The 21,498-nt window shown below is 38.4% G+C and overlaps 1 protein-coding gene across 1 annotated transcript in view; it reads left to right on the top strand.

The window, feature by feature from the left end:
• Window positions 1-21,498, top strand: part of ELAPOR2 (endosome-lysosome associated apoptosis and autophagy regulator family member 2) — a 71,647-nt gene that overhangs the window by 8,979 nt on the left and 41,170 nt on the right. Inside the window, exons 3-8 of the mRNA XM_061197669.1 lie at window positions 353-439; window positions 2,555-2,660; window positions 3,720-3,872; window positions 4,491-4,579; window positions 16,553-16,733; window positions 18,200-18,328. Coding sequence (XP_061053652.1) covers window positions 353-439; window positions 2,555-2,660; window positions 3,720-3,872; window positions 4,491-4,579; window positions 16,553-16,733; window positions 18,200-18,328 — 745 coding nt within the window. The remainder of the gene's footprint in view (window positions 1-352; window positions 440-2,554; window positions 2,661-3,719; window positions 3,873-4,490; window positions 4,580-16,552; window positions 16,734-18,199; window positions 18,329-21,498) is intronic.

Genomic DNA, 21,498 nt, shown 5'->3' with positions numbered 1-21,498 from the left:
TTTTACATTTTTGTGATGACTTTTTCCCCTTTATGTGGATTTTCAGTGTTAACTCTCTCTTCCTCTGCCTCTGATGCTCCTGCTTACCACCACCCCCTACTGCCCCTGCTTTCTTAGTGGCCTAGTCTTTTTGTTACAATAATGAGGATGGTTTACTTAGAACTGCTAACTCATATGCAGTTGTCACGTAGGCTCCAGAGGTCTTGGTACGTTTACTTGTTGAGAATTACTCATGGCCATTGTTTTGTAGACCTTGAAAGAAGCTCTTGCAGCCTGTCCTGTGCTGAGTAACAAATTTAATTAAAGCCATCATTCAAGAAGCTTTACTGGGGCCCTTGTGTTTACTCCACAGATTCAAAATGATCAGTGCCAGGAGATGGACACCACTGCTGACAAGTGGGTAAAACTCACCGACAGTGGAGCATGGGGCTCTCATTCTGTAAGTCTCTCTCTGTCCCCCTCCTCCTCCCACCAACCCCATCCTTCTCCTTCCTTCCTTTTCCCATCTTTCTAGTATTGTTTTCCTGCCTTTCTCTTTCTTCGCTCCCTCTTCCTTCTCTTTCCCATCACACTCCAACTCTCCTCCTTTTAAAAGGGGCAGTAATAGGAAGTAAGTCTACTCAAAACGAATATACAGAACCTCTGAGTTTGTAAGTTTACAGATGTGGCAATCACATGAAAGAGAATCAGTGACTCTTGGCATCGGAAGGATCCTTGAGTTTCTCTCATCCAAGTTTCTCTGCAGTCTCCCCAACAAATGATTTTCAAGCTTGTCTTGTTGGGGACTGTGCTGACCCCATTGTTGGACAGCTCTGCGTATTACAAAATTCATCCATGTCTGGAGCTGAAACCTGCTTTCTATCTATCTATTCATCACCCACTGTTCAAAGTTCTACCCTTTCTGGTTGTGTCTGATAGACTAACTACTTATTTCTTTAAGGACAACTCTAAGTGCTTGAAGGCAATTATCAGGTAACACAGTCTCTGAATCTATTATTATTTGAGGCCTTTGGAGTGAGACATGGATTTAAAATCTAACTTTGGTTTACAGTAGTTGTGTTTCTTTAGGCAATTGGCTTCGTCTCTTTGATAGTTCATAAGAGAAATGGGACCAATCTTGCAGAGTTAAATGAGATGATACATGGGGAGGGCCTAGTGTGGTGCCTGCAGTGTAGATTGGACACTGTTTCAATAAGTGACCGCCCATCCTTGCCTTTGTGTTGTAGCAGGTACCTCATCCTTTTTTGTTTATTTTTTTGAATTTTTTTTTTTTTCTGCATTGGGTATTTTTTGCTGCATGCGGGCTTTCTCTAGTTGTGGCGAGCAGGGGACTACTCTTCCTTGTGGTAGGCGGGCTTCTCACTGTGGTGGCTTTTCTTGTTGTGGAGCACGGGTTCTAGGTGTGCGTGCTTCAGTAGTTGCAGCACACGGGCTCAGTAGTTGTGGTTCGTGGGCTGTAGAGCGCAGGCCCAGTAGTTGTGGCGCATGGGCTTAGTTGCTCCGCGGCATGTGGGATCTTCCCCGCCCAGGGATTGAACCTGTGTCCCCTGCATTGGCAGGTGGATTCTTAACCAGTGTGCCAACAGGGAAGTCCAGGTACCTCATCCTTGAGTGATTAATATGATGCACCCTTTCAGAGTACTTCTTTGATCTGTTTGCCTGGAAGTGATATTAGTACCACTTAAGATCCATTCACCTAAGCATTCAGTCCTCTGGGCTTTGAAGGTACAAGTAACCCTTGGCAAGAAATGTGCTTTCTTCACTTACGAAGACTTAACACAAAAGGAAAGTACTTAACACACTACTTCTCTGAATCTCTGGCAAGGTGAAGTAGTCAGATATGTTTTAATTTTATACTGCTTGAATTTGGCCAGCCAGAGACTGCATAGAAGAGTAGCGTGGCAAATGAGAAAGCAAGGCACCCTTAACATTAGTTTACTTGACTGAATCAGCATGAAATTGATCAGAAAAGTAGTTTAATTTATAAATATAAAAATGTTCTGGTGGCAAAGGAAGCAAATGTTAGATATGGTATCATTTAAGTTCTGGAGTCATAGAGTTAAATCGGGTTATTCTATAAGAATAGTCCTATTTTTCTCTTGTTGCTGTTGCAATGTTTTTTGTTAAATAATTTTAAAATGAAGCAAACTCATTCTGTTACCTTTTTGTTTTCAGAGCCCAAAGATCTACTTATGAATAGTGGCAGCCAATCAATATGTCATTGGGCTAAGTGCCTTTCACTGTCTAAAATGAGTCCCTTTTAAATATAAACCAAGACTTCATGCAAATGATTGGAAAATCATTTTATCTTTTATCATGCTTGAAGAATTTTCTTTTCCTTTTATCATTACTATATTTTGGGGGTTGGCAAACTATTTTTTTTTTAGAATTGAAGCAGAGCTTAGGTCTCAATTAACAGTAGATTTAAATTTGTGGGTTCCATATAATGGTGTTTCATTATAATGCATTGAAAAGTGTATAATAGATTAGATTCTAGATATGGTTGGAGGTAGCATCGTTTATCTGACCTGAGTATCTTGTGTTCTCTTTATAGGTAATGTTGAAATCAGGCACAAACATACTGTACTGGAGGACTACAGGCATCCTTATGGGTTCCAAGGCAGTCAAGCCAGTGTTGGTAAAAAATATCACAATTGAAGGTATTTCACAGCAGTCTGCTCTGGTAGTCACCTGTCACATTTAATAGTTAGTGAAAATATTGATTACTTTGTTGGTTTTGCTGGCTCACAGGGATATAGGACAGAAATTAATAGGTTAGACATCCTATAGGCCTAGAGACCCTGGTTTTATTCTTGACAAATTGACTGGGATTTTTTTTTTTTTTCCTATACCTAAACTGAATTATTTAATCTGTGTGGAAAAAGTAAACATAATGACAATTGTAGGTGTCTTTAAATAAAAGAAAATAATATTTATTAATAAGATCCTACTGTTCATTCGAGAAGTCTCTATTGTGCTGGCATAGTGCTTATTCAGGTCACCACTATATCCCTAAAAATAACAGTGAAATAAATACCTTGGCCTGACTGTCTCCTACACCTTTTGCCTCTCTGAACCAGCTGTGCATTTTCTGGCTCAGGAGAGTAGCCAGTAAACCCTGGCGTGGTTCATTCTCAATTAGGGCTACTTTTAATTAAAGCAGTTAATTCTCCTTTATTAAAGTTTGGCTTAACGTTTTAGTATGTTCTAGGTACTCTTGTTCCTGTGACGCTAACTCATTAGTCATAGGGACATCTGCTGGCAAAGGCTGGAATTACAAGCCAGAAGAAAAGTCGAGCCTTTCCCAGGGTCCCTTAGGTCTTGTCAGTTACATAGTGAACAGTGGAGAAAAAGGGAGCAGGTGGCCACAAAGATGAGAGAATGGTATAGAATTGGAGGGAACCTTCGAGTTTATGCCACTTCTGATTAGTGGAGTTGTCTTTTGACAGCTGAGTTTATACATTGACTGTATACCTCTATCAAGTCTGAATCTCTTGTTGAAGTGTTTGCTCCACTTATGTGTTCAATTCAGTATCCAGCCCAGTTCCTTGCACATAGTAAATATGTTTTTGGTGTTGAATTAATGGGATATAAAAGACCTGGGCTAAGCTTATTGTTAATATTTCTCTCTCACTTCTGGTAGAGGCAGCAAGGACGCACTGATTTGCTTGTTGCTGTTGGGTCCTCCCTCCCATGCTCTGTTTCCCATTACCACACAGGGGTGGCATACACATCAGAATGCTTTCCATGCAAGCCTGGCACCTTCAGCGACGAACCAGGTTCATTCATCTGCCAAGTTTGTCCCAGAAACACCTATTCTGAGAAAGGAGCCAAAGAATGCATCAAGTGTGACGAGGACTCCCAGTTTTCAGGTAAACTGAGTCTCCAGTTTATACTCTTTGTTCTTTTCTTTCTAAATTTATGTTTGTTGAGAGTATATAGTCATAAGCCAGAAATCACACATACGATGTGATGGAAACAGTGGGCCAGAAACCAAAGTGCTGAACGGAATCTATACTGAGTGGGTAAAATAGGACGTCTAATTACCCCTTTCTGCAGGACTTTTCTCTTTGTCTGTAATGTTTTCTATTCCACCCCCCCGCAAGGTAACTCTTTTGGATATGTTTATACTTGTCTAAAAAGGTTCATATTGTACTTTTAGATGATTCCTTGGCATGGAGATGTACTTAGAAACTTTTAATTTGTTCCACATTTACAACATTCTGTGATAATGGAGGAAATCTAATGTCTTCTTGGAAAAACTATGATATGCTCCTTGTGTATCATGGAAACATTTATTGCTCTAGGGAAAATAAAAATGCAGGCCTTTATTTTCTTTAGGCCTAGCTAGTTCTACCTAAATTCCTCTGGTGCAGTTATTTTTACTTTTCACTTGTCTACTTTTTGTTTGTTTGTTTGTTTTCATGTTTGCCTTTTCTTAGAGTCACAGCATAAATGACTCATTTCTGAAATTCGTTTTCATGTTGCAGAAGAAGGATCCAGCGAGTGTAAGGAACGTCCTCCCTGTACCACAAAAGACTATTTCCAGATCCACACTCCATGTGATGAGGAAGGAAAGGTACAGGCCGTGTTCAGTCAGCTCCATCCCACATTTATCCACCCTTTTCCCAATTTGAGCAGAGTCGAATTTGTTCATGAGCGAGTTAAATGAGTAGATTTATAGTACGTGTGTGTAAGTAGCACGAAGGAAATTTAAGATTTTAGACTCTGAAGCCCACCTTCCCAGCTTTGATTTTCGTATCTACTGCTTTTTAGTGCTGTGGGCAAGTCGTTTGCTCTAAGTCTCAGTTTTTTCATCTGTAAAACGGGAATAATGTCAGTACCTACTTCATAAGGCTGCCATGAGAATACATGAAATACTCAATTTAAGGGTCTTAGCATAGTGCCTGGCACATAGTGAGTGCCCAATCAATTACTGGTATTTTTAACAGTTACATTTTTGTCAGAAATAATATCAGGAGAAGCACAGCCTTAAAGTGTGTTCTGTGACTCACAGGATGGAAATACTGTGCAACGTCTCTTTAATTATTTGGTTACTCAGTAGGTTTGGTCAATAAAAGCCATGCAGCCATAGGCTGATTCAGTTATGGCAGATTGCTGTGTAATTGCATTTAGAAAATGCAAAGTAATTACCATATAAATGGCACTTAGCCAGAGGAATAATGCACACATGAACTCTGCAGTTGACCTGCCATTGTCTTAATTAAAAAGTTAGGGACTTTCCTCATGGTCCAGTGGTAAAGGATCTGCCTTACAGTGCAGGGGACGTGGGTTCGATCCCTGGGCGTGGGACTAAGATCCCGCATGCTGCGGGGCAACTAAGCCCGTGCACCACAACTATTGAGCTTGGGCACCCTGACTAGAGAGCCCGCTTGCCACAAACTACAGAGCCCGCGCGCCACAACTAGAGAGAGAAAAACCTGCAGCCACAACTAGAGAGAAGCCCGCGTGCCACAATGAAAGATCCCGTGTGCCTCAACGAAGATCTCGCGTGCTGCCACTAAGACCCGACGCAGCCAAAAATAAATAAAATAAATAAATCTTAAAAAAAAATAAAAAAATAAAAAGTTAGCCATACCAGCCTATGTCAGTAGGAGAAACTGAGGTTAAGGTGGCTGTGCTGCAGCATTCTTTGTGTGTTTTTTGCATCTTTGAAATAATGACATTTAATTTCTTGACCTAGTTTGGAACATATACAGAGATGTCAGTATTAGTTTCTTTTCTTAATTTTGTATCCTTAGGTTCTAATCTATAATTTTTATATTTATATAATTGTTAATCTTACCCTTAGTCCTTAGGTGTTTTTAAAAAAGAATTTACTTTTGAATACTTAAGACCAAGTATATTCTTGTGTTTGCAGTACAGCAAGTACTTACTAACTCAGAATAAGTCAAAGGAAGGCCAGTTTAAATTAGTGGAAAATTTCAATGATTAGAAGTACATCTGTTACTTTTAATAAGAACAGTAACTCTAACAGCTTTTAAGTGACAAGGAGTTATGAAGTAAGATCTTGAATGCCCTACTATAATGGCCAAGTGAGGCCTATTTCTATTTGGAAAATATATGTAGAGAGCCATTAAGTTGGGTTGAAAGTAACCTGGAATAATGTTTCTTTAACTAAACTTTCTTAGCTAAACTTTCCTTATTAATGAGTAAGGCAAATTAAATTTAGTTTATTTTATGTAATAGTCATTAATTCAGCATTACTGAAGCTTAAATGAATGAGATCCAGTATACAAATAGATCTTGTTTTTGCTATAATGAAAATATTCAAAAGTCATATTTTTATTATGTCAGTGACTAGTTTTTATTATGTTAGTGAATAGAGTGACAAAATCTAGTTGACCTGGGCTTAAGGAAGTAAAGCCATATATTAAAATATATTAAATGTAGAATGCACAGAATACACACACATGCACACACACGTATATGCACATGTGTACACCCACAGGCATATTGTGTACACACATACACACAAATCACGCTCTTTCTGTTGTGTCTGGGTAAACTCTGAACTTGTTCTTGGTATAGAACAAAACAGTGTACCAGCACACCATAAACTCAGACATTCTTTTTTTGTTTTTTGTTTTTTAATTGGAGTAGAGTTGATTTACAATGCTGTGTTAGTTTCTGCTGTACAGCAAAGTGAATCAGTTATACATATACATTTATCCACTCTTTTTTTAGATTCTTGTCCCATATGGGTCATTACAGAGTACTGAGTAGAATTTCCTGTGCTGTACAGTAGGTCCTTATTAGTTATCTATCTTATATCAGTGATTCTTTAAAAACTGCTTTAAGACTTAATTCAAGAGAAATGTTTCTAGCTTCAGAAGTGAACAAAATGCAATGGGAACTTAATTAGATAACAGATATAGTGAAGAAGTGTGAATAACACATGTGAATTTGAATTTTTTTCTATTTTTGTTTGTTTCAACATTTTCATTTGTTCTGGTTTCATCTTTTTAAGAGGTATGTTATTCTTGCTTGGAGTAGCCTGGTGATTTCCTGGTGGCTTAGTGATGTTTCCCAGGTTGTTCAACGACTGTGTTTTGGCTCTTTTTGTCCTGTCATACTCTTTTTGATCTTATTTTCCCCGTGCTTCGAGAGGATCATCAAGGGAAATGGCTCTTGAGGTATACAGACTTTGAACATTATAATTTATACGACACAGGAACGTTCAAGTTTTTGAGGCTTCATTATTTGATTGCTTCCTGCCTCTAGGAGACATTTTTAAGGAAAATTTAAATTGGTAACTGGAACCATTCTAATCCTGATTAAGAGACTCTCGTTTACATCATGAAAAATGTGGAATGCCTACTCATTCACGCATTTATTCAGTGAGTCTTTACGGAGCATTGGTTATATACAGAGTTTCTGAGTGATGAGAGCAGGGCCATGTAAGGATAGGGAGAAGAAGAAGATACACGTCTCCATAGATGGTAGAGCAGTGGTTGTCCAGTTTCAGTGAGCATCAGACTCACCTGGAGGTTCCTGGCTCAGATTTTCTGTTTCAGTAGATCTGGGGCAGGGCCTGAGAATGTGCATTTCTAAGAAGTTCCCAGGTAATTCTGATTCTGCGGGTCCAAGATCTCAGCAATTTGAGAACTACTGGTCTAGACTTTAGAGGAAGAGGTAGTCTGTCAAAGAAAATGAATTATTATTTCCAATTGTTATTAGTGCTACAGCAGGGAAGTCTGAGTTTTTTTTGGGCTCTGATCAAATCAGGGAAGGCTTCAGAGCTGTGTAAAACATGGGCAAGGGCATGGGAGGAGAGCATTTCTGCAGGAGGGAGCAGGATGGTGAAGACCTGACATGAGAGGGAGCCTGAGTGTGACCAGAATGTGAGGGTATGAGTAGGGAGTTGTCCTGGATGCCACAGGCTAGTGCTAGAGTAGTCATGTTTTCATAGTAGTGAGTTAGCTTGAAAATTTTACATATATTTTGTTTTCTAAAGGTTGCGTAGAGCCCACTTTTTACCTGTGTTGCATGAGGTACCCCCATATGGTTACCTACAAGCACATGCACAGATTCAGTGCTTGAGATTTGAGCCCAAAAGAATGTTGACCCGTGATAATGGGCAAGTATTCTTCAAGAGAGGGCATCTTTTAATATTAACAAGATATTTGATGGAGCTTCTCCCTATGGATGATCTCCGTATGGATAAGATCTCTCTATGGGTAAGACAGAGAACTGTGGACCCAATGATATGGTTAAGTTGGATATATGGCTAACCCAAGAACTATATGTAAAATGTTTGATTTTATAATTGGATGGCAGCTAGGAGAATAGTTGACCTGGACTAGGAGTGTAGTTTTTATATATTTGCCATAGGAAGATAAATTTAACAAAGTATTTCTACATACCCTAACTCGTACCAAGAAGCATATGAATTCAGATAACTTATTTTCATCATATTATTGAAAAATCCTTAACTTGCATGAAGACATTAGGGTTAAGTATATCAAATAGTAAATTTATAAAGCTGGGTCAGGACGATCTCTGTGCTTGAAAAATGAGCTCAAATTAGTAAAATCAAAATTTATTTGTGTCAAAGAAAGTCTCAGATATAAAAGTATTTAAAAAAGAGAAAACATTAACTTGCCAAAAAGATTTATAAGAGAATCCAGGCTTTAGAAGACCCGGCTCAGAAAATTAAAAAATACAGCAGATATTTAAAGGGGAAAAACTTTCCAAGAATATAAAAATTGAAAATTGAGTTTTCATTTGAGCTGTTTTTAAAAAAAATTTTTATTTTATATTGGAATATAGTTGATTTAAAATTTTGTGTTAGTTTCAGGTGTACAGAAAAGTGATTCAGTTATACATATACATGTCTCAATTCTTTTTCAAATTCTTTTCCCATTTAGGTTATTATAGAATATTGAGCAGAGTTCCCTGTTCTACACAGTAGGGCCTTGTTGGTTATCTATTTTACATATAGTACTCTGTGTATGTTAATCCCAAGCTCCCAATTTATCCCTACCACTTTTCCCCTTTGGTAACCATAAGTTGGTTTTCTGCATCTGTGACTCTATTTCTGTTTTGTAAATAGGTTCATTTATACCATTTATTAACATTCCACATATACGTGATATCATGATATTTGGCTTTCTCTATCTGACTTACTTCACTTAGTATGATCATCTTCAGGTGCATTCATGTTGCTGCAAATGGCATTATTTTATTCGTTTTCATGGTGGAGTAACATTCCCTTCTGTATCTGTACCACATCTTCTTTATCCATCTGTCCATGGACATTTTGGTTGCTTGCAGGTCCCGGCTATTGTACCTAGTGCTGCAGTGAAGGTTGGAGTGCACGTGTGTTTTCGAATTATGGCTTTCACCGGAGAGATGTGCAGGAGTGAGATGGCCAGATCATAGGGTAGCTCTATTTTTAGTTTCTTAAGGAAGCTCCATAGTGTTCTCCATAGTGGCTGTACCAATTTACAGTCTCACCAACAGCGTGGGAGGGTTCCCTTTTCTCCACATCCCTCCAGCAATTTTTGTTCGTAGACTTTTTAATGATGACCATTCTGATTGGTGCCAAGTAATACCTCCTTGTTGTTTTGATTTGCATTTCTCTACTATTAAGCGATGCTGAGCATCTTTCCATGTGCTTGCTTGCTTTTTTTTTTTTTTGAATCAGTGTGTGGGAAATTTACCTTTTGAAGTTGGCTTCTTGAAAGTCTGCCCTTTTACGAATTCTCTTTCGAGTACTACCCCAGGACGTTTGTTGAAGGCAGGTATCATTTAGAGCTCCACAGGCCTTGTGAATGTCAAGAGCCCATAAGCACCGGTTTTAAAGTTGTAGTTATGGGAAACGGCCACGAGGTAGCAGCATTTCTTCATGCCAAACTCGGGTTACTGGGGTAACCAGAGGCTTGGTGAAAGTCCTGTTCCAGGGTTGTAAAGGAGAGTGGAGTGTGGTAGAACAGACACCCAAGGGCTTGTGTTTCTTTACATCTTCCCCCTTCCACTACAACCCCTGGACCAATCCCAACCCCTGCAAAAAATGTGCAGAGTTTGCTTTCATCCATGGGGGCAGCGACTCTAAGGAAGGAGGCTGGAGGTGGGCACCTCAGCATCAGGAGACGTGGGGACCAGGTGACTTTTCAGTGCTCTTCCAGCCAGACAGTCCACAGTTTTTTGGTTGCACTAGGCTTGGCATAGCTGTAGGAAGGTCCGCCTGGATCTGGAGATTGTGGTCCCATCCAGCGGGGACCAGGCACTACAGGTCCAAGGGGAGCTCCTTTGCTGGCACATCCTTCCCAGCTCCCTCAGCCCCATGAGAGTCCAGCCTTGGGAACCAAGGCTACTGAGGCTCCAGGGCTGTGAACCAGCCCAGATTTCCAAGGCCTGAGGGGAATATAATAGGCATTCCTTTTTTTTTTTTTTCTTAATTTTTAGATCATATTGGAGTATAGTTGATTTACTATGTTCTGTTAGTTTCTCCTGTACAGCAAAGTGAATCAGTTATACATATACATTTATCTATCTTTTTCAGATTCTTTTCCCATATAGGTTATTACAGAATATTGTGTAGAGTTCCCTGTGCTATACAGTCTGTCCTTGTTGATTATCCATTTTATATATATAGTAGTGTGTGTATGTTAGTCTCAAACTCCTAACAATTCTCTTATTCATCATATCAACAGAGGTTGTCTCATATCTGCCTGTAAAAGTCAGGGGGTTAAGGTAGCTTTGTAAAGGAGTCAGCAACTTACAGAAAAGCTTAAGGTTTTATTTATCTTGGGTACCAAAAGTAGACAGAGTAACTTTTTTTGGTCTGTTTTATCTCAGGGTAAAAAGTGGTCCCTCCTACCCTTACCACTCTTGGATGTGATACATGTTTCCTTTTAATGGTGGCAAAGCAAGGTGTCAGTTTTGCTTCTGTACTTGGGGATAATTAGAAAATTTAATGAATTTAAAAAATACTTTTCAGAATTGGAGTGGGGGAAGGCAGGGCAGGAGTCTCTTGACTCCTGTGACTGGGAAATCATTGCAGAGCAAAGAGTCTTATCAAGACTTTCTCTTGCTCTTCTCGCTGATATTCTGAGCTCAGTTTGATTTCCTTCTCAGGTAGGTTCTTTGCTCTGGTGCCAGATACCCCCTGACATCTCTACCCAAACCACTGTCGCCCTCACAGCGTTTTATAGGAGGGCTGACCGAAGTTTCCGAAAAGACTCTGGCCCTGCTTGCATCACGAGCCCATCTCAGACCAGCCATTCTGTCCAGTAGCGTGAGCTACTCTGGTTGGACAGCTTAGTTCACCTTCTAATCCCTATGGCTGGGGAGGCCAGACCATATAACTCCCAGTTCCTTTCAGCATCACACAAGTCAATTCCTAAAGAGAAATAGATGGTGTCTGTTACCACAGTAAAACGAGAGTGATCCTGTACAGGTTCACAGAACACATCCACTCTTAAATAAGGTAGCTCTGGCAAGATTGTCTTGAAATACTGGGAATTCCCACATAATTTTGTACATACATCTCTTGATACTTACATGGTGATCATAGTTTGCTAGTGTTTTGGTATGAGATCACTTTATTGCAAATACTTGTAAAGATGACTGTTTCCTTCACCGGAGTCTCTGCTTCCTGTAGACAGAAACATGTTCTTAATCATTAAAAAAAATCTCTAGGCCTAGTAGAGTACCTGGAATGCAGAAGGTAGTGAAACATCTTTTGAATAAATTAGTGAATGAGAGAATTGGTGAGTGAATGTATGATTAACATGTTTAGAGTGTTGTGTTCTGTCCTTGGTAGAGGCTTGGGGAAATTTTCACAAAATGGGAAGAATCTAGAGAAAAGAGGCCAGGATATTAAACTATTTCATATGAAGTATGGTTGAAGTTTCTGGGAATATTTTTTCAGCTTGGAAGAAAGACACCATCGGATGGAGAAATCATGATCATCTTGCTGGTGTTTCCTAGTGGTCCCAAAGAGATCTGATCTCTTTCCTTTGAATAACCATGACATATCATGTTTCTCTTGGAAATGATGATGATGACAATAATAATAGTAATAGTAGTGATAGTATTAATAGCAGAAGCAGCTGTCCTTTACATATTTATCTGCATGCTTGCTCTTTGTGTGTGTGTGTGTATATTCACACATTGCCGCCAGTTCTTTTTTTCAACAGCTATGTAGTTCGACATTAGTATACCCAGTTTGCAAACAAGGAAGCTGAGGTTCCTTGATGAGGTTAAGTAGCTTCCCGAAGGTCATAGCTACTCATAGCTATGTCTTAAGGCTGGAATTCTAACCCAACTCTGTTTCCAAATCTGATGCTTTTGTATGCTCTTTGTATATTTTTCTTTTTATATTATAGCAGTTTGTGAATCTGTCTTATTAAACTGTAACCTCCTTCAGATCAAACAATTTGTCTTATTAATATTTAAATTTCCTATAATGCTTTCTTCTACACGTAGTAGATACTTAATAAGAATTTCCCAAATAGTAAGTTTAAGCATTTGAAGGGAAGTCTTAGAAAAAAAAGAAATAGACCTTTCTGTGTTATCCCATAAGGCAAAATTTGGTTTATCAGGCAAACTTAAAGAAGATAAATTTCAGTTGTATGTAATGATGTTCTGACAACCAGAGTTGCCCAGTTCTGGAACGGCATGTTTTGTTAAATTGGAAACTTCCTGGAAAAGCTAGAGAGTGCCTGGTAGGGAAGGTTGTTTTAGAAGGAAGCCTTCTTGAGAGGAGACAGCCGACCATGGAACTTCTTCATCTCTGAGTCTAGGAAATTGTTGGATCATAAAGGGTTTGCTAGTGTTTTTGTATCAGATTATGTAGTACTTTCTTTGCCCTTTAATTAACTTCAGTATTACAAATTATTCCAAGTGCTCAATGTCTGTAACACAGTCCTTCTGAGTTATAAAGCAGAAGTAAGATGGAGGGGACATTAAAAAAATAGGGTATAAAGGGATATGGGTTTTAGGTCAGCCTTTCTTCCTATATGATTTAAGCAAGTGGAATGTACTTGGAGCCTGTGTTTCTTAATTAGGATGATAGGAAACAACATGGCATTTCTCAGTGACTAGGGATTTCTGAATTTATTTTATTTTATAAATTTATTTATTTGTTTATTTTTGGCTGTGTTGCATCTTCATTGCTGCACGCGGTCTTTCTCTAGTTGCGGCGAGCGGGGGCTACTCTTTGTTGCGGTGCGCGGGCTTCTCATTGTGGTGGCTTCTCTTGTTGCGGAGCATGGGTTCTAGAACGCAGGCTCAGTAGTTGTGGCACACGGGCTCAGTAGTTGTGGCGCACGGGCTTAGTTGCGCCGCAGCATGTGAGATCTTCCTGGACCAGGGCTCGAACCCGTGTCCCCCGCATTGGCAGGTGGATTCTTAACCACTGCGCCACCAAGGAAGCCCCGGGATATCTGAATTTAAAATAAAAATTTCATGACAGTCTTCTTTAAAAGCTTTTCTTAAAAGAAAGGTTTATTGAGATGTAATTCTCATACCATACAACTCATCCACTCACAGTGTCAATTTAGTGTTTTTTATTATATTTAATTTTAGAACAGTTTCTTGCCTAAAGCCCCAGCTAGAACCTCCGGTGCAGTGTGTTTTTGTTTTTGTTTTTTCCCAGTACAATGTTAAATCCCCATGGTGTCTTCCACATAATGGAAAAGAGGACCCAGACTTTTAAGCATTTAGAAAAGGGACAGGGAGGAAACCACAGGGGAAAACAGCAAACAGCAGAGGCTTCATAGAAAAGGAATCCAAGTGAATGCTGCTACGTAGAAGGGTGGGCTGAGGACGTGCTTAGCACAGATGTGATGTTGAGCCTGGCTTTGAGGGAGGGGTCAGACACAACTTGGCAGAATGGGGTGGTGATAACAAGAGAGACAAATGATGAGTGCCCGGTGATTTGCAGCTGGAGAGGGTTGAGGTTTGGGGGAGGCAGAGAGACAAGTGATAGCCTGCCTGACTGGGAATATCTGAGTTGGAACATCATGATGCACAGGGCTGTTAGGTTGGAGTGACAATCAGTAAACCCTTTGAAACAACATGTAATTTAGCTCAGATGAGCTCAGCCAGTCTACAAAGCCTTAGTGCGTTTGTGCAGCGACTTGCGAAGGAAGAAAGCTGGCAACCATGGACAAACCCAGTCTCAAAATTTGTCTAAACTTCAGTCTTCCCAGTTCTGAATTTTATTTTTATGTGAAAACCAGCTTCCAATCGATACCCCCAGTGCATTTCTTTAAAACGTATTTTACTCATGCTTATATAGTTTAAATATACCTGGAGACTGTAGCTCTTCTGTAATCTTAACGGCAATCTGCTCAGTTTTGCTCTGTTAGGGTTTTGGTTTCATAAAGCATTTCATAATTTTATCCCAACTTGCCAAAGAATGACTTGATTGTTGGTTTTTCACCTGCGCTGTGAGCCATCTGGTGCTAAAGATCATTAATATTAATTGTTATCTTTCCCCAGTCAGCCAGACTTGAAAGCATCTGCCCCATTAGAAAGAGAGGCACAGAATCAATCTGCCATGTGAAGCAAGAGGCTCTGCAAAGAAAACTTTCACTGCAGAGCATTTGAAATTTGACTTTTCAACGTTTAAATGTTTAAAGGTGGTGCATATTTTCTAATTTTTAAACATGTACTGTGCTTGGATTGAAAATCATGTGGTTAGCCAATCTGTCAAAAATGTATTTGTATACTTTATTATTTTTACCCTCACTGAGAGTATTTTTACTCTCCCTGGCTAGTGCTCCTTTACCATTTACTAGCTGCGTATGACTTCTGGGCAGGTATAAGAGGCCTTATCCGAAGCTTCCTCGTTTATAAATTCGTGCGTAATATAACTGAGCTCCTGAAGTGGTGGGGAAGATTGCATGGTGCCCCCAGGATGAGCCATTGGTGCCCAGCCTCAGCACCACACCCACTCCCACGTGGGAGCCAGCTTTTCCCAGCAATGCAGTAGCTCACACATAACTCATTGCGATTTTAATTAACATCAAAATAAATCAACACATTTGTGAATTGCCTAGCCTTGGAAATTTGTTTTCTACGCTCGTGAAGCCAGAACTTAAAAACGACAATCCCCCAAATGTAATGAGGTTTCATTTGCTTACGTTCTCTGAGTTTTACATTGCATTTCTCAGAGGAATTGAGAGCCCCTGTTGGATACAGGATCTATTTACTTTTTTCAGCTGTTTAGGAAACTCCAGCAGGAATAGCCATCATTTGGCAGATGGTGAGTGAGGCAGATGGGGGAAGTGGCTGGTTAAGCTGTATCATGATGTAGGCCATAAATGCAGAGAGAGAGAGTTGTAAAAAGAAAAAAAATGTTGTTTATACTTCTGTTGAGATGTCTACTTTTTAAACCGTGTTCTTAAGCAACCTTCATTAGATAAGGTAACCTATTCTTCCCTAAGGGAATATTTGAGAATGAAATCGAGTGGCCGTAAGGGCTCACTATAGATGACTTCTTATTAACTGGAAATACCTATAGAGAATTGCCTTTAATTTGGGGTCTACTTCTTCAATATTAGACTTGTCATTGCAGAAGCTGTTGTAAAGGAGAAACAGTACTTTCAGCCGACCATATGTCTAACGAGGGAACTCTTAGTCTCTTTTTAAAAACGATATTAAGTTATGAAAGAGTTGATTTTTCTCTTTGCATTTAGAATGCCTTTTATGTTTTTCACCGTGCATATAAATTTTGTTTTGAAATGGCTGACCCACTTAATGTTTCTGGTTCCAAAAGACAATGATTTTATAATCACAGTTTTCTGGGTTTGGCTGAGTTGTAGCTATTTAGTTGTATCTTGTTTTGTTTTTGGGGGTGTGCATGTGTGAGAGAGGAAAAGTTGAAAAGGCTACCCTCCATGAAGGTAGAGGTGATCTTAATCCCGTTGGTTGGAGCACAGGTGACAGGGCCTAGAAGCCTCAGGAGGAAATATTTTAGCTACAGCTCTTGTAGTCCAACATCAGGTTATTGGAAAAGACTCAGAGAGCATCTACCAGTGTTTATGAAATAACGGGATTGAAATGTGAAGCTAGAGATATTCTTTTAAAAAAATAACCGTTTTGTTTTGTGACCACTGTGTGCAAAGCATGGTGATGTGTGTTGTGGATAGGGGAAAGGAAGAGAGTAGTGGGGGTCTCAGCGTGAGAAAGGGAGTCTGCATAGAAACTTAGGGCAGTTAGGGAATAAAGTGAACAGTGGCTAGAAGAGTCAGGGCTGCAAGCATGTTCTGTATATTTTAGAGAGGAATTTCATGATGAGGCCATGCTGTGTATGACGTAAGGCCTCCTGCAGCTTAGTGTAAAAACATTTGGAGGTAATGGTCATTTCCCTACCAAAGTGTTTTTTTCTTTTTGTCTCATTTTGGTACTAAAGTTTTAGATTCTCTTCAGCTGGCCCTTCTATTCTATCACTGTTTGGACTTTACCTAGTCTTTACCGTGTCAATTTAACATGTTTGTTATTGGAAGTTTAAAGCAAATAAAGCATGTTATATGACTTGCAAGCCTTTTTTTTTTTTTTTTCCCTCTCTCTCTAGACACAGATAATGTACAAGTGGATAGAGCCCAAAATCTGCCGGGAGGATCTCACAGATGCTATTAGGTTGCCCCCTTCCGGAGAGAAGAAGGATTGTCCACCTTGCAACCCTGGATTTTATAACAATGGATCTTCTTCTTGCCATCCCTGCCCTCCTGGAACGTTTTCGGATGGAACAAAGGGTACGTGATATCAATTGGTTCAAGAGTTGGACCTTGAGTAAAATAAACTTGTTGGACCACATTGACATTGTCCTGAATTGTTTTTATGGAAAATTTTTTAAAACACATAATTTTCTTATCTCACAGACTGAAGAAGAGTTAAGAAATATAAGGGAATTGTGAGACTGCAGTAGCTTATTCAACATAGCATAAGGATAGTTTTTAATGGCATTTTGTGTAACACACAACCTCTTAATGGGATGATGCTTTGGATATTTATAAGAAAATTCCACCGATTTAAGTGATCATGGATAAGCGCTCCTTTTCCAGTGTGTGTGCACACATATATTGATGCAAGCATAAAATACTTCTATTTCAACTGGAATAATCACATTTTATGCTATAATAATGGCAAAAATTGATTATTTTGATCAGATAGCAATTAAAATAGTTCCTAAGTAGATTGTTTCAAAGTGTACATTTGGGAAAAATTTAGTACTTACCAAACAATAATAAAGTGGTTACAGAATTTGTTTTAGTTTTACTAGATAAAGATTACAATGCATTTTTGTGGCAGGTATCTTACTTGAATATAGCTGTGCTGTATACTTAATATCCAGAGCCTCTGAGAGCATAACGAGGACTCGAGAGTTGAATTGACTTGGGTTCAAATCCACTTGCTGCAGGCTCCCAGTAGTGTGATTTAGCCACAAATTTGAATTCAATTTTCTCATTTGTAAAATTGCGGACAATAATATCTAGCTCGTCATCACTGAGCAGGTTATATAAAAATGTCTCCTCCAGTACTTTGGTACCAGGAAATGCTTGCTCAGTGAACGTTTTCTCTCTCTCCCCTTCTTTTACTGATGTGATAATGCCAAGTGTCTTGGCTAAATAGAAAAATGATTGTAAGAGACCCTTTTATTTAGTGTCATAGATGTTAATTTAAATTAGGTTTATTTATAAATCTAACTCTTTCCACACCCCCTCAGCTCACATCATCACTTTTAACTATAGGCAATATTTTGAATTTCAAGTAATCAGTCCATAATTAAATGGTGTAATAGTCTGTTAAGTTTAGTAACTAATAGGAAAGGTGGAATATTTCCTTATTTATGAGGTAGAGGAAGCTGATTCTAAGATCACATGTAAGTGAACTTATTTCAGAATCACCCTTCTTATGGAAGGTAATTTCAGTATCAGCAGTTATTCCCAGAAATGCAAGGAAAAATTATCTTAAAAGATTTTGTGTTCTTTTCCTTTTTCATGTTAATCAAGTATATATGTGTATACTCTATCCAGAATTATTTTTCTTTCCAGATTGCTCTTGAAAAAGTTGTTAATTCTTAAGGGAATTGGTGGTTTACTATCTCTCCTTTCCACTTGCCTCTCTGCTAGTTAAAGTTTAGTAGTGCTTGGAACAGAGGAAGAGGAAATTATCCAGATGTGATTTAATTGTAATTCTCTGCCCCGTTTGTCTCCTGTAGAATGTAGACCATGTCCAGCAGGAACAGAGCCTGCACTTGGGTTTGAATATAAATGGTGGAATGTCCTTCCTGGCAACATGAAAACCTCCTGCTTCAATGTCGGGAATTCAAAGTGTGACGGAATGAATGGTGAGTTCAGAATCAGCCTTCTCAGTGTATTTTGGTGGTAGAGACTCTTGGACTCACCTGTGTAAAAACACACTAAATATGGCTATGAGGAACTTCAATCTTATCATTTGGCTACTTGCCTGTCTTCCCAGACCTCCCATAAAAATAGTAAATATGGTGTCATAGCCACATGACTGCCCTCTAAGAATATAAACTATTTTGCATTTTTTTGGAGTCAGTTTTGAAGTAGATGTTGATGATCACCATTTATGGTTGTGATAAATACCAGAATAGATCACCAAGGGAGGCAGTGAAATTTGTGTTGTTTGCCACTTGCAAGAGTCATAGTGTATGTATAACACTGTATGAAAGCATTTCTGCCTGGATTGGTTTTCTGGCTCAGCACTGAGCCATGAGGAGGGGTTACATCATCTCTCACTCCCCTTGCCTATGAAGTCTATGATCGTGTTTACAAATGTATGTGAGCCCCACTTACTGAAAACTTGGAAATGTGGCAGAGTTCTATAGGACGGTTGCTGAATTTTATTTGTTCTTACATTTTAAGTGCATGGTGAGCCTACCACTTAGTTATTCTGCAATATTTGTTGGTCATATGAATGACAGTATCTATGTATGTGTTTTTAAACTTGACACTAGAAATAGGTGTTATAGATACTAGGGTTTTACACTAAAATGTGCCCTTTACTTTTATAAGCTCATTGGCATTTTTTTTATCAGTTCACTTTTTCTCAATACTGTATTTTTGATCATTGTAAAAAAAAAAAAAGCTTTCTAATCACATCTGTTTTAAATCAGCACCTCTCCGAAATAAACAGGCTTGGGATGTAGGAAGTGAGATGTACACATGAGTACTCAGGTTGACAAATCGTAGGTCCTTGAATAATTTTGGTTAAACAGATGCGTGAAAAAAAGCCTTTATATATAATGAACATTATGGAATAGTACTCTTTATCAACTAATAATCCTGCTTCTGGGAATTTATCCTAAGGGAGAAGAAAAAAATAACACAGTAGTAATTACCCGACTATAAGGGTTTATGTTCCAAAAAGATCCTACGGTTGCACTCTAAGTTGAGGAAGTTTCAGACATAGGAAAAATAAGAATGGGAATGTATTGAAAGCATTGATACATTTGTGTGTGTGTGTGCATGTGTGTGTATTCACTTACTAGTGAAGATTATCTGAAACTTTTACTTAGTCTTTTAAAGAAGTTACTCTTAGTCTAATTCTCATGACAATATTTGATTTAGCCACTTGCTTACTCATTCACTAGAGGCTGTAATTTAAATTTTTTATGATTTTCAGAAATGTTCAATTATTAATTTAAAAAGTATACATCTCTGCAATATTTAGTATGTGATATTGAAAGAGCAGACAGTAATGTGAAAAATACAGAGGTAAAAGGTGATGTATATTTTTGTTACTGGTGGTTCAGTAACCAACCTTGGGAAAAGCAGGGCTCAAAATATTGGGGGTCAAAGTGAGAGGCCCAGGGCAGCCTGTCTCATGAAGTCGTTACTCCATCATGGAATTAAAGTAGATGTGCTTTGACCAACTTGACTGTATGACTTGCGGTACTTTGAGGTTCTTTTGTATTGTCAACCTGAATTTACCACAGTTGTGGAACAGGTATGTAGAAGTACATCTTCATGTACTGGAATTTTGCCCAAGAGGAATTCAGAGTTGCAAACAAATTAGTGTTTATTCATGAAGCTTTCATTGAGCATTACCTATAATAACAAAAATGGAAATAATCTAAATTCCAGCAATATGATAATGTTTACAAAAGTTATGCTGTACTAATTGGATGAAATGTTATGTAATCACTAAAAATGACAGCATATGGAAAACAGTTTGGCAGCGTTTCACGCATTTTGAATGGTCCCGTTCTCCAACCCAATAACTCCACTTCTGGGAATTTATACCAAGGAAACAATGTGGTGTAAAGAAAGAAATTATGCACAAATATGTTAATTTTAGTGTTATTTATGAGAGTCAAAAATACGAGAAAACAAAGTTTTCAACAATGGGGTGTGATTAAATAAAATGATGATATAACCATACAACATATTGTTAACTCTTTAACACTAGATATAGAAAGGATTTTTAATGGGGAAGTATTTTTGATATAATGATTATTAGAAAAGTGAGAAGATAATGCTAAATGAAAAACAGTAAATTATACAATAAAACCTAAAGTAATATTTTTAAGAAAATTATGCACTAGAAAAAGAGTGAAAAGAAACACAGTGAAATGTTCAGTTTATCACTTGGGGGTGGGAGGTTTCTGAGAAGTCTGAATTACTTCATTTTTTTCATTTAGTTTACTCTATTTAATAAATATTCCTCATGTATACACATTGCTTTCAAAATCAGGATAACAGCACGAAATATTTGTTTAAAAATATATTTATTTGACCCAGTAGTTCTTTTACTGGGATTCTTTTCTAGAAAAATACAGAAAAGCTTTACCCCAAATATCTTCATTATAGTGTCACTTTTGTTCGCTAAAAGGTAAAACAATCCAAATGGTTACATTGAATGTATGGTCAATAGGAGGTAAGTTCTGTAGTATGAGTGATTTAGTAAATTATGGGAATTAATTACATCTGTCTACATGATAAACTATTAATTTAGTCATTTAGCATGTTGGTGAAGACTTTATACATAAAAATGCTTATGCAATAATGTTAATTTATAAAACTATGAAACAAAATGTTATCAACAATAAGATCTCAGTTATGTAAAAACATGTATGCATCAAAAAGATAGTGAAAAGAAACACCTCAGAATGTTAACAGTAGTTTTTTCTGAGTGATGAGTTTATAAATAATTTTAGTTTTCATCTTCAGGTTTTTCTGTAGCTTTCAAAATTTTATAATAAATATAAATATGATTTCTAAAACAAAAATAAATCTTAAAATAGAAATTGTGGGGCTTCCTTGGTGGCGCAGTGGTTAAGAATCCGCCTGCCAATGCAGGGGACACAGGTTCGAGCCCCGGTCCGGGAAGATCGCACATGCCACGGAGCAACTAAGCCCGTGCGCCACAACTACTGAGCCCACGTGCCACAACTACTGAAGCCCATGCTCCTAGAGCCCATGCTCCGCAACAAGGGAAGCCACCGCAATGAGAAGCCCGCGCACTGTAATGAAGAGTAGCCCCCGTTTG

Source organism: Eubalaena glacialis, chromosome 8 (assembly GCF_028564815.1).
Source record: "Eubalaena glacialis isolate mEubGla1 chromosome 8, mEubGla1.1.hap2.+ XY, whole genome shotgun sequence".
In the NCBI taxonomy this organism is placed as follows: domain Eukaryota; kingdom Metazoa; phylum Chordata; class Mammalia; order Artiodactyla; family Balaenidae; genus Eubalaena; species Eubalaena glacialis.
This window is presented reverse-complemented; position numbering and strand designations above follow the sequence as displayed.